The 20578-nt window shown below is 43.1% G+C and overlaps 1 protein-coding gene across 1 annotated transcript in view; it reads left to right on the top strand.

The window, feature by feature from the left end:
- LOC139566696 (zinc finger protein 236-like) overlaps window positions 1–20578 on the top strand; it is a 53685-nt gene that overhangs the window by 13615 nt on the left and 19492 nt on the right. The window contains exons 8-11 of the mRNA XM_071387945.1: window positions 132–1331; window positions 7895–8050; window positions 9590–9701; window positions 10009–10970. Coding sequence (XP_071244046.1) covers window positions 132–1331; window positions 7895–8050; window positions 9590–9701; window positions 10009–10970 — 2430 coding nt within the window. The remainder of the gene's footprint in view (window positions 1–131; window positions 1332–7894; window positions 8051–9589; window positions 9702–10008; window positions 10971–20578) is intronic.

Raw genomic sequence — 20578 nt, 5'->3', positions numbered from 1 at the left:
CCATCAGCTATTCACTTGCTTACATGTACATTCTAATTTATCTCCCATAGGGGAGCTTGTGATACTTCCCTATGACATTGTTGTCCAATTGAACTGGATACTAGTAACAACCTCCTCTCTTCTTGTGTCAGGATGCAGAGGCTGCAGGTCCTGGGGTCAAGCTTGAGAGGTCTGAAGGAGAGGAGGACCCAAGACACAGAAGAGACATCCAGACTGCAGCAGCTGGAGCTTCCCCTGAAGCCATGGAGGACCTCACCGCTGCGCCCCAGCCCAGGACCCAACGCAGCATCACGGAGGTCAGTGGAACGCCAAACGCCGTCCTCAAGTCAGAGACAGACACTGAGACTTTAATTGTAACACACAGCCTCTTACACACAGGATCTGATCACAGATCAGACCCAGAGAGACTGCGGCTGGGGAAACTGGGCTGTCCTCATGCTCCTGGCTCAGAGTATTTACCGGTATTTCACCAGAGCCAGAGGATGGTTCATTCCCGTGGTGATGGTAACGCGTTACACTCTGGCGGTGATGATCCATCTTGTTCTTACGCTACAGAGACGGACCCTGGCAACATGCCCTTGGGTTTAGAGACACAGACTGATCTGTCTAGAGGGGACTGGAACCAGTACAGTAGTAGTGTATACTCTGAAGGGTGCCTAGATAAGAAAGGGGAGGGTCTGGTCGTAGATGAGGTGACTCTGAAAGTGGAGGGTGACTCTCCTCTGACACTGAATGCAGATGAGACTCATTTAGGAAAAGGACACTCGCAGGACAACACCAGTGACTTCTTAGACTACAGGGAAAGTTTAGTGACAAATCTAAATGTCCCGACCCACTCACCTTTACACACGTTCATGGATCGCGACCCAGTGTCCACGTCGATGGGGCCTTCCGATTCACACGGCCGCGTCCTTTTCAACCAGGTATTGAACTCAAACGACAGGGCTAGAGCCCAGGCTCAGGGAGGGGGAGCCACATCAGGCAATAGTAAAGAGAAACGGTTCCTCTGCATGTTCTGTAACAAAGGCTTCAGCTGCACCCAGAAGATGGAGATCCACCAGAGGGTCCACACAGGGGTGAAACCTTTCAGCTGTACCCAGTGTCACATGCGCTTCACCCAGGCTGGCACCCTGAAGAGGCACCAGAGGGTCCACACAGGGGTGAAACCCTTCAGCTGTACCCAGTGTCACATGCGCTTCGCTCAGGCTGGTGACCTGAAGAGGCATCAGAGGGTCCACACAGGGGAGAGGCCATTTGCCTGTATGCACTGCGGGAAGAGGTTCTCAGAGAGGAGATACCTCAGGATACACCAGCAGAAAAAACATTCCACTCTATAACATAAAGTCACCATTCCACTCGATAGGTTCTGACATTTAGATCAAACCCTGCATTAAAGGTAGAATCAACGAGATTACATAAATGCACAAGGTAAACCGCAGGAGTGGGTCAATTTCTACAACTAAGAGCGTTGTAGTGCAAGGCCCAGACATTGTGGGATACAGCGCCTTCAGAAAGTATTCACACCCTTTGACTTTTTCCACATTTTGTTGTGTTACAGCCTGAATTTTAAAATTGATTAATTTGAGATTTTGTGTCACTGGCCTACACACAATACACCATAATGTCAAAGTGGAATTATGTTTATATATATATTTTTTTTTTTAACAAATTAATAAAAAATGAAAAGCTGAAAGTTCTTGAGTCAATAAGTATTCAACCTCTTTGTTATGGCAAGCCTAAATAAGTTCAGGAGTAAAAATCTGCTTAACAAATCACATAAATTGCATGGAGTCACTCTGTGTGCAATAATAGTGTTTAACATGATCTTTTAACGACTACCTCATCTCTGTACCCCACACATACAATTATCTGTAAGGTCTCTCAGTCGAGCAGTGAATTTAAAGAACAGATTCAAATGTTGTTGGAATAAGTATATACACAAATGTACAGTGTAAATGTTTGAGGTCCTGCATTCAGGGGTGGGGATGGGATTACTGTATGTTTTGCCTTGCCGGCATCTCGGGACGGTGGGTGTGAGCGCACCCTCTGGGAGCGGCCATTTGTGTTGTCTGTATTCTATTGTTGTTTTAAAGAAGAAAAAAAAAATGTTTTATATATATGTGTGTGTGTGTGTATATATATACAGTGGGGAGAACAAGTATTTGATACACTGCCGATTTTGCAGGTTTTCCTACTTACAAAGCATGTAGAGGTCTGTAATTTTTATCATAGGTACACTTCAACTGTGAGAGACGGAATCTAAAACAAAAATCCAGAAAATCACATTGTATGATTTTTAAGTAATTAATTAGCATTTTATTGCATGACATAAGTATTTGATAACCTACCAACCAGTAAGAATTCCGGCTCTCACAGACCTGTTAGTTTTTCTTTAAGAAGCCCTCCTGTTCTCCACTCATTACCTGTCTTAACTGCACCTGTTTGAACTCGTTACCTGTATAAAAGACACCTGTCCACACACTCAATCAAACAGACTCCAACCTCTCCACAATGGCCAAGACCAGAGAGCTGTGTAAGGACATCAAGGATACAATTGTAGACCTGCACAAGGCTGGGATGGGCTACAGGACAATAGGCAGCTCGGTGAGAAGGCAACAACTGTTGGCGCAATTATTAGAAAATGGAAGAAGTTCAAGATGACGGTCAATCACCCTCGGTCTGGGGCTCCATGCAAGATCTCACCTCGTGGGGCATCAATGATCATGAGGAAGGTGAGGGATCAGCCCAGAACTACACGGCAGGACCTGGTCAATGACCTGAAGAGAGCTGGGACCACAGTCTCAAAGAAAACCATTAGTAACACACCATGCCGTCATGGATTAAAATCCTGCAGCGCACGCAAGGTCCCCCTGCTCAAGCCAGCGCATGTCCAGGCCCGTCTGAAGTTTGCCAATGACCATCTGGATGATCCAGAGGAGGAATGGGAGAAGGTCATGTGGTCTGATGAGACAAAAATAGAGGTTTTTGGTCTAAACTCCACTCGCCGTGTTTGGAGAAAGAAGAAGGATGAGTACAACCCCAAGAACACCATCCCAACCGTGAAGCATGGAGGTGGAAGCATCATTCTTTGGGGATGCTTTTCTGCAAAGGGGACAGGACGACTGCACCGTATTGAGAGGAGGATGGATGGGGCCATGTATCGTGAGATCTTGGCCAACAACCTCCTTCCTTCAGTAAGAGCATTGAAGATGGGTCGTGGCTGGGTCTTCCAGCATGACAACGACCCGAAACACACAGCCAGGGCAACTAAGGAGTGGCTCCGTAAGAAGCATCTCAAGGTCCTGGAGTGGCCTAGCCAGTCTCCAGACCTGAACCCAATAGAAAATCTTTGGAGGGAGCTGAAAGTCCGTATTGCCCAGCGACAGCCCCGAAACCTGAAGAATCTGGAGAAGGTCTGTATGGAGTGGGCCAAAATCCCTGCTGCAGTGTGTGCAAACCTGGTCAAGACCTACAGGAAACGTATGATCTCTGTAATTGCAAACAAAGGTTTCTGTACGAAATATTAAGTTCTGCTTTTCTATACTTATCAAATACTTATGTCATGCAATAAAATGCAAAATATTTACTTAAAAATCATACAATGTGATTTTCTGGATTTTAGTTTTAGATTCCGTCTCTCACAGTTGAAGTGTACCTATGATAAAAATTACAGACCTCTACATGCTTTGTAAGTAGGAAACCCTGTAAAATTGGCAGTGTATCAAATACTTCTTCTCCCCACTGTATGTCATGCAGTAAAATGCAAATGAATTACTTAAATATCATACAATGTGATTTTCTGGATTTTTGTTTTAGATTCCATCTCTCACAGTTGAAGTGTACCTATGATAAAAAATGACAGACCTCTACATGCTTTGTAAGTAGGAAAACCTGCAAAATCGGCAGTGTATCCAATACTTGTTCTCCCCACTGTGTGTGTATGTATATAATATATATATATATATAAACTTGATCCTCCAGAAAGTGGATAGCAACACTTATGCAGCTCCACTACACAATATTTTTTTAAGGCACGTTCGACAGGATTACCAACACAGACTGACCATCTCAAATTCTGCCAAAAAACGCATTTTGATAAAAATAAAAAATAAACTTTGAAATGGCTCTCCTGTGAAGTCGTGACTTGCAACATATACCTAGTTTCCTGAAACGGGTCACATATGCACACACACACACACACACACACACAGTGCATTCGGAAAGTATTCAGATCCCAAAGCGAAAACAGGGTTTTTGAAATTTTTGTACATTTATTAAAAATAAACAAATACCTTATTTACATAAGTATTCCGACCCTTTGCTACGAGACTCGAAATTGATCATCCTTGAGATGTTTCTACAACTTGATTGGAGTCCACCTGTGTTAAATTCAATTGATTGGACATGATTTGGAAAGGCACACACCTGTCTATATAAAGCCCCACAGTTGACAGTGCATGTCAGAGCAAAAACCAAGCCATGAGGTCCAAGGAATTGTCCGTAGAGCTCCGAGACAGAATTGTGTTGAGGCACAGATCTGGGATAGGGTACCAAAAAATGTCTGCATCATTAAAGGTCCCCAAGAACACAGTGGCCCTGATCATTCTTAAATGGAAGAAGTTTGGAACAACCAAGACTCTTCCTAGAGCTGGCCACCCGGGGAGAAGGGCCTTTGTTAGGGAGGTGACCAAGAACCCGATGGTCACTCTGACAGAGCTCCAGAGTTCTTCTGTGGAGATGGGAGATCCTTCCAGAAGGACAAACATCTCTGCAGCACTCCACCAATCAGGCCTTTATGGTAGAGTTGCCAGACAGAAGCCACTTCAGTAAAAGGCACATGACAGGCCGCTTGGAGTTTGCCAAAAGGCACCTAAAGGACTCTCCGACCATGAGCAACAAGATTCTCTGGTCTGATGAAACCAAGATTGAACACTTTAGCCTGAATGCCAAGCGTCACTTCTGGAGGAAACCTGGCACCATCGTTACGGTGAAGCATGGTGGTGGAAGCATCATGCTGTGGGGATGGTTTTAAGGGCAGGGACTTTAAGACTAGTCAGGATTGAGGGAAAAGTACAGAGATATCCTTGATGAAAACCTGCTCCAGAGTGTTCAAGACCTCAGACTGGGGCAAAGGTTCACCTTCCAACAGGACAATGACCCTAAGTACACAGCCAAGTCAACGCAGGAGTGGCTTCGGGACAAGTCTCTGAATGTCTTGAGTGGCTCAGCCAGAGCTCGGACTTGAACCCGATCGAACATCTCTGGGGAGACCTGATAATAGCTGCGCAGCGACGCTCCCCATCCAACCTGATAGAGCTTGAGAGGATCTGCAGAGAAGAATGGGAGAAAGTCCCCAAATACAGGTGTGCCAAGCTTGTAGCATCATACCCAAGAAGACAAGGCTGTAATCGCTGCCAAGGTGCTAAAACAAAGTACTGAGTAAAGGGTTTGAATACTTATCTAAATGTGATATTTCAGTTTTGTAATACACTTGCAAAAATGTCTTTACCTGCTTTGTCATTATGGGGTATTGTGTGACGATTGAGGGGAGAAAACAATTTAATCAATTTTAGAATAAGGCCGTAACGTAATAAAATTAGGAAAAAGTCAAGTGGTCTGAATACTTTCCGAATGCACTGTGTGTGTGTGTCTGTATATATATATATATATATATATAAGATCAGGGAGATTTTCCAATGCCTCACAAAGAAGGGCACCTATTGGTAGATGGGTAAAATAAAAAAACAGGCATTGAATATCCCTTTGAATATGGTTTACACTTTGGATGATGTTTCATTACACACAGTCACTACGTCCTTCCTAACTCAGTTGCCGGAGACGAAGGAAACCCCGCTCAGGGATTTCACCATGAGTCCAATGGTAACTTTAAAACAGTTACAGAGATTAATGGCTGTGATAGGAGAAAACTAAGGATGGATCAGCACCATTGTAATTACTCCACAATACTAACCTAAATGACAGTGAAAAGAAGGAAGCCTGTACAGAATAAAAAATATTCCAAAACCTGCATCCTGTTTGCAATAAGGCACTTAAAAAATGTGGCAAAGAAATTAACTTTTTGTCCTGAATACAAAGCGTTATGTTTGGGGCAAATCCAAAACAACATCACTAAGTAGCACTCTTCATATTTTTTTCAAGAATGGTGGTGGCTGCATCATGTTATGGGTATGCTTGTCATCGAAATGTGGAATAAGTCAAGGGCTATGAAAACTTTCTGAAAGCACTGTATAAGGCATGAGTATACCAAACATTAGAAACACCTTAATGAGAAAATGAATGCAGTTAATCAAGTTCATGCAGATTTTTATTTGAGATGTGTATGTGTGGTTTTTAGATGCCCTATTTAGAACTTGTTTGTGTTTCATAAATACAAAATGGGACTTTTCATTCCAAGACTTTCATTGAGACTCTCTTTAGTATACATCACATCTGATCTCACCCAATTCTGCATACACTGATAGGGCTTTATAACCATTATACACTTACTAAATATACCTACACACTAACAAACACCTACTGTACATGTCAACATAGTTTAGTCAGGTTTGTCTGATGTTTACTTATCATTGCAGACTTATTTTTTACCCACAACATATTTATGTCCACCATGATGGGTTTTACAACCATATGTCTATTTTTCTGTATATCTAATAGGACCGGGACTATACCAGTATCGCGATATTCGTTAGTGTCGTGGCAAGGAAACAAAACATGAATCAAATTTAACTTTTTTAGGAAAACAGCCCTAATGTTGAAAGCAAATATCATTGTGTTTTCATCCAGACTCCCATTTATTTATTTTCCATAACACACAATAGGTTTCACACAGCAGGTTTTTAAAGGACCAAAGAGTTGTCTGCTTTGTGTAAAAAAATTTGGCATGAAAAAAAATATTGCGATACTGGTATCATCCCGGACCTAATATCTACGCATACCTCTTGAGTCTTCTGAATTCTCCTGACTGTGCCCCCTGTAGACCACAGTATGAGTCATAATACCCATAAAACCTAGCGGTCAAACAAGGAAATGGCTCCAATCGTTTTTCACCATTCATTTTTCCCAAAGGGGATTTTAGAAACACTTTAAGGGATGTATTTTGTATAAGCTTACCCTGGCGTGACGCTTTGATAACTGTGTAAATCTCTCTAGGACATGATGACTTTTGTCAATTAAATTCGCCTGTAGTTACCCAACAATTAAATGGTAATTAGCTGCTAATGTGGCTATCATAAAGAACTACAAATGCCATGATGATCTGAACGAGACTACCAAATCGAGGCAAAGGTAAGATTCTCAGCATTAATGTTAGCTACGTTTAGAAATGAATACATTGGCTACATTAATTTAAATGGACAATTGTGAACTGTCTTGGTTAAGTAAATTGACACAATACCTGTTAGCAAAGGTGTCCGCTAGAGATGACGTGCAGGAGTTTGCAGGGATTTATAGTCTTGCATGATATATACTTTGATGCTAATTAGCTTTTTCGAATCTGAGAGTAAATAGTGCAGAATATATTGATAAGTCACCTTGTCCGAGAGACATTTGCATGGTTATCAAAACGTCACGCCAGGGTAAGTCTACACGAAACACAGTCCTTATTTTAAGTGTTTCTAAAATCCCCTTTGGTGGAAAAACGATTGGAACCATTTCACAGTTTGGCCGCTAGGTTTTCAACGTAATTTTTTTGGGGGGGCTGATACTCATATTGAGCTGGAGAAACTATTTAAATGTAAATAGTTGCTTATGTTTGCAATTCTGGCCAAGCAATGTTGAAAGTGTGTTTATTATCTGTGTGTTATCTGTGTGTGTGTACATACCTGAGGGAGTGTATGTCTGTATAATCTGTATCACCTGTCTCTTCCAGGAGGAGGGTCCAGAGGTGCTGCTGGTAAAGGAGGAGGGGTGTGAGGAGGGTCTGGGGAACCCTGAGGGGACCATGGTCATGGAGGACAACCAGACTACACCTCCTCCTGAACCCACAGAGGAACCAGCTGAGCAGCACAGGACCACACACAGTTTCACTGAGGTGAGCCCAGTATGAATTAACGTCTTAATGGTATTAGATCAGGGCCCGTGTCCACAAAATGTGTCAGAGTAGGACTGCTGATCTAGGATCAGTTTTGTCTTTTAGATCATAATGAATAAGACTATGTAGACGGGTGGGGACCTGATCCTCAATCAGCACTTCTACTCTGAGAAGCTTTGTGGATATGGCCCAGGTTGTGATTAAAGTGTAGGACCATGCATTTGCATTATCAAACCATTAAAGAGTGTCTAGTAATCAAATGTACTAGCACGTTTGCATAGTATCAAATCAACAATTTCTTTTGCATAGTACTCATAGCAATCCCTCATTGCTCAATCATAACATGCTCCATAGCACGGTGCTAATATCAGATTTCTTGATCAAACATCCTCTCACTCTGTATCAGGCTTTGTGTTAGCCAGTAATAGCCAGATTTTGTCCGCAAAAAAAATGTCAAAGCAGATAAATAAAATTGGCACAGTCAATAGTCCGGGAGAAGAAGAAAAAATCTAATTGCTAAATAATGCTTTCTTATTTATGGAACTAACAATCGATGGAAACAAATTTGACTGGTCATACTTATCAGTCTATAGGTTAATTTGCATAATTTAGTGGAATTAAATTGGCGTGTGTGTTGCTTCAGACTCATTGCTTTTGAATGTTTTTCTTATGTAGCCTTGGCCTACTGGTTGTATGAATTTGGGATCTATTGTCCCACAACTGTCCCAGAGTCTGTTTGGAATAGGCTATTTCTTTCTCTACAAAGTGACCAATAGAATAGGTAATATAAACTTTTCTACTTTAATATATTGACATAGGCTAGCGATTTTGCTGTTCGTTACTCATCTTGTTGTCTGAGGAAAAGTAAATGTGGACAGTTATTCTAACATAAAGTCTTGGGCTCCTGAGTGGTGCAGCGGTGTAAGGCACTGCATCTCAGTGCTAGAGGCGTCACTACAGACGCCCTGGTTCAACTCCAGGCTGTATCACAACCGGCCATGATTGGGAGTCCCATAGTGCGGCGCACAATTGGCCCAGTGACGTCCGGGTTTGGCCGGTGTAAGCCGTCATCGTAAATAAGAATTTGTTCTTAACTGACTTGCCGAGTTAAATAAAGGTTCATTAAAAATACATTTTTAAAAAAGTGTCAGAATTCAGTAAGAAGGACCACACATCGTTGCATTGTCGCATCCTCGACTTACATTTTCTGTTAATACGAACTACCCATATTCTAAATGTGATTTATTTCATTCTGAGCACCATGGTTGGTGAGTCCTTAATTGGGGAGAACGGGCTCATGGTAATGGCTGGAGCGGAATCGGTGGAATGTTATAAAATACATCATGGTTTCTATTTGGTTTCTATTTGATGCCATTCCATTTGCGCCATTCTGTGGTGGGTGGACGCCCTATTCAGGTTATGCATCCAATGCTTATGGGTCCGGTACATTTCTAAAATGTACGGTAAATTAAAATATTGACAGTCAAATGTCCGGCGCCACACTTTCCTAACGGAAACCATGCTCTGTATCTCTTACAGTCAGTAGACATGGAGGATGGGAAGCCTGATCTGCTGCTGGTCAAAGAGGAGACAATAGAAGATGGACCAGAGAATATTGATCTGCTGAGTGGACTAAAGATGGGGGAGCAAGGTAAGGGAGAAATACATATAGCCTACATACAGTAATAGATCTTCAATGGGAATAGTGATGCACCTGGCTATTATTTTTTCATCATTTATAAAATTCAATCAATACAACTTTTGTTTACATAAAAGGCAGCGGAGAGGCCAGGTGCATCATTGAGCATGAAAGAACAGTAGACATGAGACACGCAGCTCAAAAAGACCCGCTAAACACACAATGTATAAACTTGACCAGATAATTGAGAAAAAAAACTCCATATGTAGAGATCTCTCAGCCATGTTTGTAAAGTCTATTTTGTAACCTCTTCCTGCAGGTGGTTGGTTGGAGGATTACAGAGGAGACTGGGTGGCCATCTTGGATTCTCAGACCCAGACGGGTGCAGCCAAGAGCCAGGGGGATGACATCACTGAGCAGGCCAGGACCAGAGGCGACATAGTGGAGGTCAGTGGATGGGACAGCGTCCTCAACTCTAGGCTGGGGAACAACACTGTTAACCACAACCAGAAAAAGACAATCGAACACAAAACAACAACCAAACTTAGTCTCCATGACAACAGACTGGCTGAGACCAGGATGAGACATAGATTTGGTCCGGGTGGAAGGGGAGGTGTCCGTATGCAGCTGGAGAGAACAGACATAGACTTGGCTAGCGATGCTCCTTCCTGCTCCTATAGTTGTGATTCAGAGAGACTTATGGCGCCTCAGGTTAACCCCCTAACAGGTGCTGCCTTCAGCCTGCCTTCTATAGGATCTATCAATTGGAACATGGATCCTGTGACAACACAGACACTCCCTGGTCATTGTCCTCCTCAGACTCTCCTAATGTTAAACCAGACCTCAGACAATGCCAGTGCCTCAACACTGAGTGGCTACACAAGCCCATTGACAAATGACAGTAGTAGAGATGGAATCAGTAAAGGTGGCGGCGCCAAAGAAAAGCACTTCCCGTGTTCGTTCTGTGGCAAAGTCTTCAGTTTCCCCAAACAGGTGGCGATCCACCAGAGGATGCACACGGGGGAGAAACCGTTCGGCTGCCACGTGTGCCGGGCCAGTTTCTCAGACTCATCCAACCTGAAGAGGCACCAGAGGGTCCACACAGGGGAGAAACCCTACAGCTGCCCCCAGTGTGAGAAGAGGTTCTCCCACCAGCCCCATCTGAAGAGGCACCTGAAGATCCACACTGGAGAGAAGCCGTTCCCCTGTATGCACTGCGAGAAGAGGTTCTCAGAGAGGGGCTACCTCAGGATACACCAGCAGAAAATGCACACCGCCCATGTATAGAGTATAGTGACATGTAATGTAGTACTAGTTAGTTTGTTTGTAGTTAATTCTGTTGATTTTGGATGTATAGGGAACTGGGTGAGGTGACCTGAGGAAATAATTAGTATGATGAGGCAGAGTAGATGATACGGGGATGGTTGGTGTGATGGTGTCTGTACAAATGCTTCACTGATGAAGTGACAATTTTGTCCTGTTCTTTGATGTTGGTGTTTATTTATAATGAGGAAATTATAGTGCCTTAATTGTACTTCATTTTATGTGAATGTATGACCATTGTGTTTCATTTAAATACTAAATTGACTCTGTGCTGACTGACTAGGTTATTTTAGTATCATTGCAGGGACTGAGTTTCTCCTATCTCAGTGGAACCAAAACATTATTCTTGAATCAACACATTTAAATAATAAACTCCAATGGCACCATATTCTTAGGTAGTTGAATCAATAAAAATTTTAAAGCCCTTTTTATATCAGCAGATGTCACAAAGTGCTATACAGAAACCCAGCCTAAATCCAAACAGCAAGCAATGCAGATGTAGAAGCATGGTGGCTAGGAAAAATTAACCTGTTAGAGATGGGCTTGACTGTGGTTAACATTTTATAATATTGTATTTCTGTGTGTTAGAATGCTATTTTATGATGATTATTCCATATTGGAATTTGGCCTAGGTACCCTCTGTAAGTCCAGATATCACACCATAAAGCAGGTCTCAGTAACTGGTATCTGGGCCCCTGAGCCATAAAATCGTCCATTGGTGTCCTTAAGCTAGCGCCCCACCTCGACAACATACGGTGAAATTGCAGAGCGCGAAATTCAAAATACAATAATCATAATATTAAACATTCATGAAAACACAACTGTCTTACATCGTTTAAAAGCTTAAAACCTCTTGTTATTCCAACCGCTTTGTCAAATTTCAAAAAGGCTTTACAACGAAAGGATACCATGCAATTATCTGAGGACAGCGCCCCGCATACACCAGCATTAAAACATTTTCCAAACCAGCAGAGGCGTCACAAAAATCTGAAATAGCGATAAAATAAATCACTTACCTTTAAAGATCTTAGTCTGTTTGCAATCCCAAGGGTCCCAGTTACACAACAAATGGTCGTTTTTTTAGATAAAGTCCTTTGTCTTTATTTCCCAAAGAAGTCAGTTTAGTTGGCGCGTTTGGTTCAGTAATCCACCCGTTCCACTCGTTCAACATGCAGACAAAGGAATCCCAAAAGTTACCGGTAAACTTTGTTCAATCAAGTCAAACAACGTTTCTAATCAATCCTCAGGTAACCTAATATGTAAATAAACTATCAAATTTAAGACGGAATGTAGTATGTTCAATACCGGACATAAATAACGAAGTGCGCGCCACAAGACTACAGTCCTTGTGGCTGTAAAAAAATGAGAGCCACCTTGAAAAACTACAACTACTAACTCATTTTTCAAAAAACAAGCCTGAAACCCTTTCTAAAGACTGACATCTAGTGGAAGCCATAGGGACTGCAATCTGGGAGGAATTCCTTTGAATATCCCATAGACAAGCATTTGAATGGCATGTGACCTAAAAAAAAAAAAGATTCCGGATGTTTTCTCCTCGGCTTTCCTGCCTGCCATATCAGTTCTGTTATACTTACAGACATCATTTGAACAGTTTTAGAAACTTCAGAGTGTTTCCTATCCAATGCTACCAATTATATGCATACCCTTGCTTCTGTGCCTGAGTAACAGGCAGTTTACTTTGGGCACGTCAGTCATCCGAACTTCCGAATACTGCACCCTAGCCTTAAGAATGCGGCAAACAGGAACAAATTACATGCATAAAAGCTCAAATAAATGCGACAATAAGTGGTCTCTGAAGACCTGAGCAAGGATGAATTGGATGGGTAGAACGTAATGGCCCAGACCAGTGGTGACTGGTGGTCAGGGCTGAATAAATCAATGCAAAGGCAAAAATGAAGTAATATTAATGGCTTTGGAGTGTGAACGCAATACACTTAAATACGATGAAATAAAAGCTACTCTTAAGAAATATATATGTTTCTTAATGGTACCTTGTGGAAAAAGAATAGTAGCAAACTGTACATCCCTACATTCCTATGGCATTAAGCCTATGAAGATTTATGCGGATTTATACAAAGTAAAGTTGTTATAGTTCATCAAAGTCTCTCACCCACTTTTGGTACGGTGGAACAAAGTTACTTGTTTTCCAAATATTCTCAAACACATGACAAAATGTAGAAAGAGTGGTGGGACGTGAATGGCCAGCCAGGCAAATGGTTTGAGTTTTGGTAGGGAAAACAGCCATGTGGAATTTTTCTGACAGCGCAATGCTGAATAGGATATAATGGAATTGAGTAGGATATGTTTTTGTCAATCTGAAGTGACGATTTCCAATTATTCTTTCTCAATTCGATAGTTTGAATACTTTTAAATTTAAATTTGATTTAACTAGGCATGTCAGTTAAGAACAAATTCTTATTTACAATGACGGCCTACAAGGGAGAACAGTGGGTTAACTGCCTCGTTTATGGGCAGAATGACAGATTTTTACCTTGTCAGCTCGGGGATTCGATCCAACCTTTCGGTTTCTGGTCCACTAGGCTACCTGCAGCCCCAATAACATTAGTAAAAAGGTAATTTCATGTATAAAAAAAAAAATCTGTTTCCATTCCGTGGAACACTGTCCAAAATTGAAGTAAGTAAATTACACTGCTCAAAAAAATAAAGGGAACACTTAAACAACACAATGTAACTCCAAGTCAATCACACTTCTGTGAAATCAAACTGTCCACTTAGGAAGCAACACTGATTGACAATACATTTCACATGTTGTGCAAATGGAATAGACAACAGGTGGAAATTATAGGCAATTAGCAAGACACCCCCAATAAAGGAGTGGTTCTGCAGGTGGTGACCACAGACCACTTCTCAGTTCCTATGCTTCCTGGCTGATGTTTTGGTCACTTTTTAATGTTGGCGGTGCTTTCACTCTAGTGGTAGCATGAGACGGAGTCTACAACCCACACAAGTGGCTCAGGTAGTGCAGCTCATCCAGGATGGCACATCAATGCGAGCTGTGGCAAGAAGGTTTGCTGTGTCTGTCAGCGTAGTGTCCAGAGCATGGAGGCGCTACCAGGAGACAGGCCAGTACATCAGGAGACGTGGAGGAGGCCGTAGGAGGGCAACAACCCAGCAGTAGGACCGCTACCTCCGCCTTTGTGCAAGGAGGAGCAGGAGGAGCACTGCCAGAGCCCTGCAAAATGACCTCCAGCAGGCCACAAATGTGCATGTGTCTGCTCAAACGGTCAGAAACAGACTCCATGAGGGTGGTATGAGGGCCCGACGTCCACAGGTGGGGGTTGTGCTTACAGCCCAACACCGTGCAGGACGTTTGGCATTTGCCAGAGAACACCAAGATTGGCAAATTCGCCACTGGCGCCCTGTGCTCTTCACAGATGAAAGCAGGTTCACACTGAGCACGTGACAGAGTCTGGAGACGCCGTGGAGAACCTTCTGCTGCCTGCAACATCCTCCAGCATGACCGGTTTGGCGGTGGGTCAGTCATGGTGTGGCATTTCTTTGGGGGGCCGCACAGCCCTCCATGTGCTCGCCAGAGGTAGCCTGATGCCATTAGGTACCGAGATGAGATCCTCAGACCCCTTGTGAGACCATATGCTGGTGCGGTTGGCCCTGGGTTCCTCCTAATGCAAAACAATGCTAGACCTCATGTGGCTGGAGTGTGTCAGCAGTTCCTGCAAGAGGAAGGCATTGATGCTATGGACTGGCCCGCCCGCTCCCCAGACCTGAATCCAATTGAGCACATCTGGGACATCATGTCTCGCTCCATCCACCAACGCCACGTTGCACCACAGACTGTCCAGGAGTTGGCGGATGCTTTAGTCCAGGTCTGGGAGGAGATCCCTCAGGAGACCATCCGCCACCTCATCAGGAGCATGCCCAGGCGTTGTAGGGAGGTCATACAGGCACGTGGAGGCCACACACACTACTGAGCCTCATTTTGACTTGTTTTAAGGACATTACATCAAAGTTGGATCAGCCTGTAGTGTAGTTTTCCACTTTAATTTTGAGTGTGACTCCAAATCCAGACCTCCATGGGTTGATAAATTTGATTTCCATTGATAATTGTTGTGTGATTTTGTTGTCAGCACATTCAACTATGTAAAGAAAAAAGTATTTAATAAGAATATTTAATTCATTCAGATCTAGGATGTGTTATTTTAGTGTTCCCTTTATTTTTTTGAGCAGTGTATAATAAATGTTTTTGTACAAGGGCTGTGGGGGGAAAAAAGTGCCGATAAACCGGCACCAATTTTTTTGTAGGCCCTAGCAGATTTGTTAAACAACAGGTTTCATATTTTGACTAGTTGATGGCCCAGGGACAGAAAATACAGAAGCAAGCCATATGTCAATGCAACAGGTCTAGACCATAAGATTACCAGTGAAAGGAGCTCTGGGATTGTTAACTTTAGTAGCTGCCTATTTCGCTTAATGGGACCCTGTATCATCTGATGTCTCCAGTATGATAATATGAACGCATGGTTTTTTCGAGGCTTCCTGACAAAAGGCAGTGAGCTCAATTGGAAAAAAGGAGGGAGGTACATATGCCTTGTAGTACCGAATATTTCATTTTTAGGACTAATTAAGATGGAGAATTTATAACTTTTAGGAATGATTAAGATTTAGAATTTGTCTTTTTTTTTGTTGACTGGATTAAAATGTAGCATAGTGAAAACTATATATATATATTTTAGCTTTCAGGACTGATTGAATGTCCAGTACCAAGTATTCAGATGAGTTTAACAATGATTCTGTATCTCTTCCTTTGCAATGCTTCCTTAGGCCTGCTGTATTTGGAGAGCAGTTAGTGAAATTCTTAGTGTGAAGGTACCCAAAACCATTAACAGAGCTCTGAAATGAAAAAAGGCCTGGTCATTTGTTTTTTTTCACCCCTACTTTTGACCACCCACCCACCCACCCACACCCACCCACCCACCCACCCACACACACACACACACGTCTATACTTATAAGTACTTGTTAGTGGTGTTAATACCACGTCTGATTTATTGTGTCTGGTCTTTTTATTTGGTTCTTCATGGGTGAGAAAGTATGCGCCTTAAAGGACACGCAAATAACAAGTATTTATTGTCCGAATTTTGGTTTCGGACAATAAATGAGAAATGTACTGAAAAACAATGTGAACCTCCTACAGAAAATGTTTTAAAATAATTAGTCTGAAGTACAGGGAAAGAAAAGAGAAAGAACAGACTCACTTAATGTTGTTGACCTCTGTTCTGACTTTCTGGTGAGGCCTGATTACCCTCACTTGAAAGGCCAGAGACATTGGGTGAAGTTTGAATATAAAATGGAATGCTCAATTTTCTGCTCAAGTGTATTGCCTTTGTTGTGTTGTCTGGTATTGTCTTTGCTTCAATACAAACTCACCAGATTGGGTCTGCTGTATTGTTGAGATTTCAACCCGAGGGTTGGCCCTTTAACTCCCTGACCCTGTAACTCTGCAGTTAGATCGCCAAATATAAAAGGAAAGTATAAGTCAACTTGCCAAATGGTTTCAAAATTGTTCTGTTATTTTCCTCAACATTTGTTTTAGACATTTGTATTAAGAATGTTGGAAAATATAATAAGCCACAGTGAATAATTTGTCTTGAAGTTCTGAATCAGACGTTTCCTAAACTGTTGTCCTGGTCTGTCTTCTATCGAGGTCATGGTGATAGGACGGTAGCTCAATGCATGAAAGGAATTTGACCAGATCAGTGTGAAATTAACCCCACCCCCTCTAACAGGCTGAAGTTATGGCACCCACGACGGCCCTGTCCCTAACAACTATTACCCGAGACCTGAGTCCGAGCCTGCAACCTGTGTCAACCTTTCTCAGGAGTGCTGCATGAGTTGTCCTGAGACCAAGCACGTAGAGTGATCATGGAGAGATCACATCTAAACTTCTCTCATGCTGCTGCTGCACAGATCAAATGGACAAAGCGTGGACAGTAAAGGACGGTTGTGGCGGCTCAGGTGAGAGATCGTCTGGTTGGACAAATCAGATAATCCCCATGACATTGACATTGGGACATAATCAAGGGCCAACAGGCATGAGTTTCATTCATTTGTGCAGTTGGGAGTATGGACTATAAGATATCACATATAGATCTTAATAGTGCCACCTGTCAATGATATTAGTGGTTGGAATAATGATGATTTAAATGGTTTCTCTGTCCAGACAATACGTGTCTTGACTAGCTTCGGAGGTGAGCAGGGTGATCTGATCACAATCAGATCACAGTGTGTCTTTTGATTGTCTACACCTGTCTAAAAATGTGGGCACAATCAGAATGTGGACAAGATCAGGACAAAGGACGCAAGTTAGAACCAGGTGCTTATGTTACAAGAGTATTTCCTTCCTGAGTATCCTTACCAAACATAGGAGTGTCCACAATGGGAAGAAATCATAGCAGTGTGGCTTGAGATGTACACAGAGGATATCTGGGAACTATTCTTTATCTGAGATATTATAGTTATCATGTGAAGTGTCCTGGGGTAAGACTGGGTGTTTTTGGGATTACTAATTCCCTCAATTGAGTATCTAGATATGCTCACATTCTCAGATGATACAGACTTGTTGTTTGGTGTGCTAGAATAGCCAAAACACTGTCATGTTATTGAAGAGTGTAAGAATTTTTCGAAGATAAATACACAACACAGAGGGCGAGAGGTCAAAAGTACTAAAAGTCAATAGAGTACTAACGGTCAAACGGGAATTATCAATGGAAATAGTTGGTTTTCAGTTCAACATCTGTTAGGAATGTCGATCCTGAACTTATAGCTACGTGTGGCACGTTCTCATTGGTCCAACCTGAAATAGGATACTTGTTATATGGCCATTGGCCCAGTTTTATTGCAAGGAATTCTAATTGGTCAAACACAGGTTAGGGCTGGGTTATAAACTACATCCTGTCCCTTTGTTCACTGGAGAGAATCACTCAGGAGAGCATCACTGAGGACAGGGGAGAATGACCATCTACTTCCAAGCATGATTTGTCCTATCTGAATAAACCTATTTTCCTCCCCCTGATTTACTTTGGGGTCTGTGTTATTAAAGAATAACAACTGCTAACAAGAGTAACACTATATTTCTCCTCTAAATGTGGTTTTTACCTATGTTCTATTCATAACAAATATAATGTCCCTCCCAACATTATTTGGCATAATCAGGTGGTACCTGTTCCTTTATGTACTAAAAATAGGTGATTAAATCTGTTAATTAATGAGAAATCATGTTGTCCTTTTGATGTGTTGCCTTTTTATTTGCTTGTTTATCGTTTATAATTCAAATTGGCCTTAGTTTCCTTGGCTTCCTTCAAACCTAGATGGTGGGCTGAAGCATCATACCGGCTTTAGTTTTTGGGATCAAATAAAATAAAATGTATTTATATAGCCCTTCGTACATCAGCTGATATCTCAAATTGCTGTACAGAAACCCAGCCTAAAACCCCAAACAGCAAGAAATGCAGGTGTAGAAGCACGGTGGCTAGGAAAAACTCCCTAGAAAGGCCAAAACCTAGGAAGAAACCTAGAGAGGAACCAGGCTACGAGGGGTGGCCAGTCCTCTTCTGGCTGTGCCGGGTGGAGATTATAACAGAACATGGCCAAGATGTTCAAATGTTCATAAATGACCAGCATGGTCAAATAATAATAATCACAGTAGTTGTCGAGGGTGCAGCACCTCAGGAGTAAATGTCAGTTGGCTTTTCATAGCCGATCATTAAGAGTATCTCTACCGCTCCTGCGGTCTCTAGAGAGTTGAAAACAGCAGGTCTGGGACAGGTAGCACGTCCGGTGAACAGGTCAGGGTTCCATAGCCGCAGGCAGAACAGTTGGAACTGGAGCAGCAGCACAGCCAGGTGGACTGGGGACAGCAAGGAGTCATCATGTCAGGTCGTCCTGAGGCATGGTCCTAGGGCTCAGGTCCTCCGAGAGAGAGAAAGAAAGAGAGAAAGAGAGAATTAGAGAGAGCATACTTAAATTCACACAGGACACCGGATAAGACAGGACAAGTACTCCAGATATAACAAACTGACCTTAGCCCCCCGACACATAAACTAATGCAGCATAAATACTGGAGGCTGAGACAGGAGGGGTCAGGAGACACTGTGACCCCATCTGATGATACCCCCGGACAGGGCCATACAGGAAGGATATAACCACACCCACTTTGCCAAGGCACAGCCCCCACACCACTAGAGGGATATCTTCAACCACCAACTTACCATCCTGAGACAAGGCCGAGTATAGCCCACAAAGATCTCTGCCACAACCCAAGGGGGGGCGCCAACCCAGACAGGAAGATCACGTCAGTGACTCAACCCACTCAAGTGACACACCCCTCCTAGGGACAGCATGAAAGAGCACCAGTAAGCCAGTGACTCAGCCCCTGTAATAGGGTTAGAGGCAGAGAATCCCAGTGGAGAGAGGGGAACCGGCCAGGCAGAGACAGCAAGGGCGGTTCGTTGCTCCAGAGCCTTTCCGTTCACCTTCACACTCCTGGGCCAGACTACACTCAATCATAGGACCTACTGAAGAGATGAGTCTTCAATAAAGACTTAAAGGTTGAGACCGAGTCTGCGTCTCTCACATGGGTAGGCAGACCATTCCATAAAAATTGAGATCTATAGGAGAAAGCCCTGCCTCCAGCTGTTTGCTTAGAAATTCTAGGGACATTTAGGAGGCCGGCGTCTTGTGACCGTAGCGTACGTGTAGGTATGTACGGCAGGACCAATTCGGAAAGATAGGTAGGAGCAAGCCCATGTAACGCTTTGTAGGTTAACAATAAAACCTTGAAATCAGCCCTTGCTTTAACAGGAAGCCAGGCTAGCACTGGAGTAATATGATCACATTTTTTGGTTCAAGTCAGGATTCTAGCAGCCGTATTTAGCACTAACTGAAGTTTATTTAGTGCTTTATCCGGGTAGCCGGAAAGTAGAGCATTGCAGTAGTCTAACCTAGAAGCAACAAAAGCATGGATTAATTTTTCTGCATCATTTTTGGACAGAAAATTTCTGATTTTTGCAATGTTACGTAGATGGAAAAAAGCTGTCCTTGAAACAGTCTTGATATGTTTGTCAAAAGAGAGATCAGGGTCCAGAGTAATGCCGAGGTCCTTCACAGTTTTATTTGAGACGACTTTACAACCATCAAGATTAATTGTCAGATTCAACAGAAGATATCTTTGTTTCTTGCGACCTAGAACAAGCATCTCTGTTTTGTCCGAGTTTAAAAGTAGAACGTTTTGGGCCTCCCGGGTGGCGCAGTGGTCTAGGGCACTGCATCGCAGTGCTAGCTGCGCCACCAGAGTGTCTGGGTTCGCGCCCAGGCTCTGTCGCAGCCGGCCGCGACCGGGAGGTCCGTGGGGCGACGCACAATTGGGCCAGCGTCGTCCGGGTTAGGGAGGGTTTGGCCGGTAGGGATATCCTTGTCTCATCGCGCTCCAGCGACTCCCGTGGCGGGCCGGGCGCAGTGCGCGCTAGCCAAGGGGGCCAGGTGCACGGTGTTTCCTCCGACACATTGGTG

This window comes from Salvelinus alpinus, chromosome 39 (genome assembly GCF_045679555.1).
Source record: "Salvelinus alpinus chromosome 39, SLU_Salpinus.1, whole genome shotgun sequence".
Lineage (NCBI taxonomy): Eukaryota > Metazoa > Chordata > Actinopteri > Salmoniformes > Salmonidae > Salvelinus > Salvelinus alpinus.
The sequence above is the reverse complement of the archived record's forward strand: the minus strand, read 5'-3'. Positions and strand labels throughout refer to the sequence as shown.